The following is a 6,224-nucleotide window of genomic DNA, read 5'->3' on the forward strand; positions in this document are numbered from 1 at the left end:
CTGATCTTCATTTTCAAGGAATAAACCTCAGTTCTTTGACCTTTTCCACTCCTTTATTTAGAAATTAGATTTTGGCTTTCTTAATTTCAGGAGATTTAACCCAACAGGTCACATTCCTTGTACCTTAGTTTAAACTAATTAGGAGTTCATCACAGAGTACAGTTTAAGATTTGACTGTTGACTAAAGGGAAGATATGAAAAACCATAGTACTAACATGCTCAACTGCTGGAAATAACATCATAAAAAGCTATTTTCCTCCCAAAAGATTTGAATTATCAGTTGTGGATTATCACAAAATAACAGGCTTCCTGTACAGCAACCATCTATAAACCTGTTCAAATTTAAGCATGAATTTGATGGCAATTGGGACTGTTCTAAGGGACAAACCCAAGCTTTAATAAAAGTGTTAGCAGGATGAAGGCTATAAATTTCAACCTTAGATTGGCTTTTGGAAAGTCACTGCACTTCTGTGACAGAAAGACTAATCAGAGCATAGACATGCAAGGCTGTCTCTATGGCTTTCAGAAAATACTATCTGTATTCTGAGATATTTTATCTGACATTAAGGTGTACTTTAGAGTTCTATGTGAAAAGAGTATATTATATGCTTACCTGTACTACTGAGAAAACTATTTCAGGTTTTCATTTTATTTCCTTTTTAGAATATTTTGAAAATTATTAACAAACATTTCACAGGTAATATGCAAGCCCTAATGCAATACAGTATTTACTTGCTAGATACCTGCAAGAAAAAAACATCGTTTCAGCAAATATCTTTAAAGAAAACCCTTTTCTCTCTCCTCCCTCTCTTCTCCACTAGCTGAAAAGCCAATAAAAAAATTCTCCACCTCCTACACAGTTCAGAACAAGATCGGTGTGCATTTCTCCTAGGCATGTTTTGAGACCCAGAAGGGGATGAAAGTAGTTAATGTGCAACGGGAATCTTAATTTCAGGCACAATTCTATACCTTTCTATTGACCTTGCCGATATGCTGCAAGCTAAATATTAAACAATTTTTTGATCAATCAATCCAGCCTGGAGAGAAGAAACAGTTAAAGAAATGCCTCAAGTATACTTGCATTCAGCTAATCAGACTTTGTGTGCATCTACAAATGGTACAGAACTGAAATCGATCATTGATAACGAAAGCACAAATGAAAAATGGACTGAAGACTCCTTTCCAGGATTAGAAATACTGTGCACAATTTATATTACATATGCTGTGATCATTTCAGTGGGTCTCCTTGGAAATGCTATACTCATCAAAGTCTTTTTCAAGATTAAGTCAATGCAGACGGTTCCAAACATCTTCATCACCAGCCTCGCATTTGGAGACCTCCTGCTTTTATTAACTTGTGTGCCTGTAGATGCAACACGTTATATTGTGGATACCTGGCTCTTCGGAAGAATTGGGTGCAAGCTGCTGTCTTTTATCCAGTTAACCTCAGTTGGAGTTTCAGTGTTTACCCTGACTGTTCTCAGTGCTGACAGGTGGGTCTGATGCGACTGATTTTCCAGGAGATGCTGCAGATGAGAAATTAGAAATGAATAAAGGAGCAGAAATTACCATTTTGCAGAAGATTAAATGGCACATTGAAATTGACTAAAAAAAAAACGAAAAAAAGCCCAAACAACAATCATTCTCCCATTAAATTTCAAAATGTGTGTTAGAAAAATTGGAGCAGTTCTTTTTAATAGAGTGAAGTAAGAAAGACTCTTTAAGTCTTTTGACCTTTTATTAGCTTGAAGTACAGGGCAGGGTGTGTTTTTTTCTCAACTGCGTGGGAAAGGGAAATTGCTTAAGGCAGGGAAAAGACAGTATATTGGTGCTATCTAGTGGTGTGCTTAAGTAGACAGGGAAGATGAAAAATAAAACTGAAAATGACAGAGTGGAAATCCTTTGTCCTATGCATTCAGTGAGGATCTAAAATCCTAGAACATAAAAGATTGGCATGTGGGTTAAAAATCCAAAAGAAAACACAGAACAGACTGGGGGCAAATAAATGACTCATGATTTCTGGTTACTGCAATACTATAGTACTTTTCAGCTTTGTAAGTGCTCAGTGTGACAGGATACAATTTGAATATTTTCTCTTATAGTTCTTCTAACTTTCACAGAGCTATTTTAGCCCAGAGGTCCTGATATTAAACTCAGGTTACAATGACAGCGCTGTGAGTAGGGATCAGTGCTCCCATCTGACTGATGTCAGGAGTTGCTGAACAATCAGTTTTCCACTTCTTTTCTGAATAAACAAAACTGAGATTTCAGGTCAATCGGTCTGAGCATGTCAAGGAGCAGAAAAACTCAAAGTGAATTTTAATATAAAGAGAGAAAAATATTTTCATCTTGTATGCCAGCAACTGTGTATTGTATGTAATAGCATGTAGTCCACGTGTCCAGAATTTAAGCAATGCTGCCGTTACTGTACTCCAAAAAAACCCAGCCAGCAGGGGAATGGCCACACTGGGTCAGGTCAAGGGTCCAAGCAGGCCAATACGAGGCTCTAGCAGTGGCAGTCTAGGGCCAAGGAAAGACACAAAGGAGGAACAAAACCCACTGTCCAACACACTTGTACTTAAGCATTCAGGTGACCTGAGCAGATGCAGTTTCTGTCACAATCAGATTTCTCTTTTAGATCCTTGTTCAGCCTCTTCTTGAATTTGTTTAGCAATGACTTTCACTGCCTGTTTCATAAACGACTCCTTTTTATTTTTCCTTTGCATGTGGCTTCATCTGATGGCTCTTGTGCCAGAAAAGACAGTGAAGCCTATCCATCTCTCCAGTATATCCATGTTATTCCATTCTTAGTACGTAGTTTTTTGAGTTACTGCGTGCAGAGCAGCACATGGTTTTCAAGAGTTGCATGAACCAGAGATATAGATAATTGCACAGTAGTCTTTCATTCTCCATCGTTTTCCTGATACTTCCTAATATTTTGGTTTTTTGTGGTTTTTTTTTAGGGTTTGGTGTGGTTTTTCAGCCGTTACTGAATATTACACTAATATAGTCTTTCATTCTCCATTGTTTTCCTGATACTTCCTAATATTTTGCTTTTTTGTGGGGTTTTTTTAGGGTTTGGTGTGTTTTTCAGCCGTTACTGAATATTACACTAATGGTTTCACTGAACTATCTATCATAGCTCCAAGGTCTTGGTCTGGTAATGATGTTAATTCAGAATCTGTCACGGACTAGATGAACTTTAAAGGTCCCTTCCAACCCCAGCTATTCTATGATTCTATGATTTAGACACTTGCTTCTGTATTTAACTCTTCATGGTAGCTATTACATCATCTTGCACTTTCTCAGGGTAACTATCTGGTAAACTTACTGAGAAAGCTCAGAACATCAGTCATGCATGCAATGCCAAAGTGTCACATTCCACTATACCAGAAGAACTCAATAAATACGGTATTTATTTAATAAACAGCAGTCTAGCTTGCCGCTTTCTATTCCTAGAGGAGAAAAAGACCAGATCCTCAGATTGTGGTAAAATGGTACAATTAAGTTGTCTTATCCTCAGGATCCTTTTTCACTGCCTTACTTTTCATGCCAGTCTCATGCCCTCTCTTATTTCTGCATCAGCGAGAATCGCTGATACTTTGGGAGCTGGGTATATTGTTTCCTGTGCTTCATCCACCTTCGTGGCAGCTGCTCCTTCTTCCACATCCCACTTCCACACAGATTTTCACACATCCATAGAGTTACCTATTTTTTGCTCGTACGTCTGACTCAATCCCCGTGCTGCAGAATCAGAGCCATGATTCAACAGCAGCGTTAGCTCCTGTTTTAGAAATCTGAATGAATACTGGAGCATTACTTTGGGTCAGATCACTGCTCTCAGCTGGGGTCTTGAGAACATGGGAGAAAGGAGAGGTGAACGGGCTTGGTTTCATGTATTTATAAAACAGTTAACCTGTTTCATACCTTTACTAGTTTTGCCCTTACTGATCCTAAGCCAAACAGTAGAATTCATCTTTACTTAGGAAGGGTTTAGTGACAAGTCTTGCCTGCCAATGGCTTAAAATACATGCTTAAAATTAACTTTCACATTTCCATCTTAATCACAAAGAGCTAGTATCCATCTGCATTTCCAAGATGATTCTATCACCCTTAATTTAGTGAGAATTAAAATTCTTTATCCTCAAGAAGGTTGCATTCTCAGACCTTGCATTGTTTCTGTATTTGACAACGATGTTGGTTGGTTTTAGGTACAGAGCCATCGTGAAGCCCTTGGAACTGCAGACATCGGACGCGCTCCTGAAGACCTGTTGTAAAGCTGGCTGCGTTTGGATCATCTCCATGATATTTGCTATCCCAGAGGCTGTTTTTTCAGATTTGTACTCCTTCAGCAATCCTGAGAAAAATGTAACTTTTGAAGCATGTGCCCCCTATCCTGTATCTGAGAAGATCCTGCAGGAAGCTCACTCCCTGGCTTGCTTCTTGGTGTTCTACATTGTACCCTTAGCTGTCATTTCTGTCTACTATTTTCTTATCGCCAGGACTTTATACAAAAGTACATCCAACATGCCAGCAGAAGAGCATGGCCATGCCCGTAAGCAGGTAAGCTATGATCAAGCACCGAAGTGTCCAATTTTCCAAAATCTATCAATCTGATTAAGTCTGAATTCTTGAGTGCAAAACTGTTACCTGATTATAAAGAATTGCATAAACTCAGCTCATATTTACAATTCAAATTCATCCATGCACTTAAGCACATGCTCGTGACTCTAAATTCATTGTCAGTGCACATGCTTTCCTAAAAAGGGACGGGGTTTCTTTTGCTTTATTATGACCCTATTAAACTCAGGAGTTAAAACATTGAATGAAACCTTATCCATGTGAGCTGACACATTAACTACTGCACTTTCAAATCCGACTCTAGATGAGATTGCCATGTGATCTGTAATGGAAAAGGAATGCACTCTGCACTGGAAATACTTTTTAAAATAAATTATGGAATAGATTTATTTTCCGTGTTGGTTTGCCGGGGTTTCTTTTTCATTTTGCTTTTCTGGTTATCAATGCATTTAGACTTTCAGACCCCGCTGTAAATCGGGACCAAATACATAAATACGTGTTACTAATTGCTGTTAATACCAGATCTGCATTATTTTCTTGTAGATTGAATCCCGCAAGAGAGTTGCAAAAACAGTGCTGGTGCTGGTTGCTTTGTTTGCCTTTTGCTGGTTGCCTAACCACGTCCTCTACCTGTACCGCTCTTTTACGTACCACGCTTCTGTAGATGCTTCCACCTTTCATCTGATAGCTACTATTTTTTCCCGTGCCTTGGCCTTCAGCAATTCCTGTGTCAATCCTTTTGCTCTTTATTGGCTGAGTAAAAGTTTCCGGCAACATTTTAAAAAGCAAGTCTCGTGCTGCAAGGCAAGATTTCGTACAAAGCCTCCCAGTGCTACCCAGAGTAATACGCCTACTAGAGCTCTGTCAGTGACGGGCAGCACGCACGGCTCAGAAATCAGCGTTACACTGCTAACGGATTATAGTATCACAAAAGAAGAGGAAAGTGTTTAGTCCATCTGGGATGAAGGACAGAAACTGAACCTTTGCAATCACAGGGATCCTGGAAACAGGTGCCATGCCTTGCCCTACCTGTGAAAGAGTTTTCATCAGGAATTCTTCATTTTTTTAAAAAACAAACAATAAAGAAATCAAATCGTTTAGGAGAAGAAGCTGCAAGAGCTGAACTTTCCAGTGTAAACTCAGAAGGATTGCTCATGTTCCCAAGTACCAACACGGATCCCTAGCTGGAATTCCTGGACTGGGCAGGACAGGAAGGAGCAGAGTTGGTGCAAGAATTAGGTGTCAGGATGGTTTTGTTCTGGTTTACTTGTTCTTTGACTTGTGACAGAGATGTCCTTCTGTCATGTACTGGCATCTACAGCGAGCAAGCAAAACCACGTACCTTGGTAACGTAATCAACCAGGCAGATTTTTGATTATTCATTTTCTTGACCTGAATGTTAACAGTCAGTAAACACATCAGAAAGCACAGTGAAATCAAAGGAAGCTAAGGTTTGTAGTATGATGTAGTAAAAAAAGAAAAAGCATTTTGGGCCAGATTCACAAGAACCTTTGCTTTGTCAGTGACTTACTTTGAAGCTCTAGATACGAGGTGACTGATGGGTAAAGAGACACCCTTCCCAGTTCCTAAGGAAGTCAATGGAACCAGCAGGTGACAATCTCTCTTAAGAAGCTACAATCATC

The 6,224-nt window shown here is 39.2% G+C and overlaps 1 protein-coding gene across 1 annotated transcript; it reads left to right on the plus strand.

Moving 5' to 3' along the window:
• Window positions 1-1,062: 1,062 nt before the first annotated feature.
• On the plus strand, window positions 1,063-5,532 carry BRS3 (bombesin-like receptor 3). The gene is made up of 3 exons (XM_009875464.1): window positions 1,063-1,493; window positions 4,212-4,563; window positions 5,125-5,532. Exons 1-3 carry the CDS (start codon window positions 1,063-1,065, stop codon window positions 5,530-5,532), a joined length of 1,191 nt encoding a protein of 396 aa, XP_009873766.1.
• The last annotated feature ends 692 nt before the right edge of the window (window positions 5,533-6,224 follow it).

The sequence above is a fragment of the Apaloderma vittatum genome, unplaced genomic scaffold (genome assembly GCF_000703405.1).
Source record: "Apaloderma vittatum isolate BGI_N311 unplaced genomic scaffold, ASM70340v1 scaffold6038, whole genome shotgun sequence".
Taxonomy (NCBI): Eukaryota; Metazoa; Chordata; class Aves; order Trogoniformes; family Trogonidae; genus Apaloderma; species Apaloderma vittatum.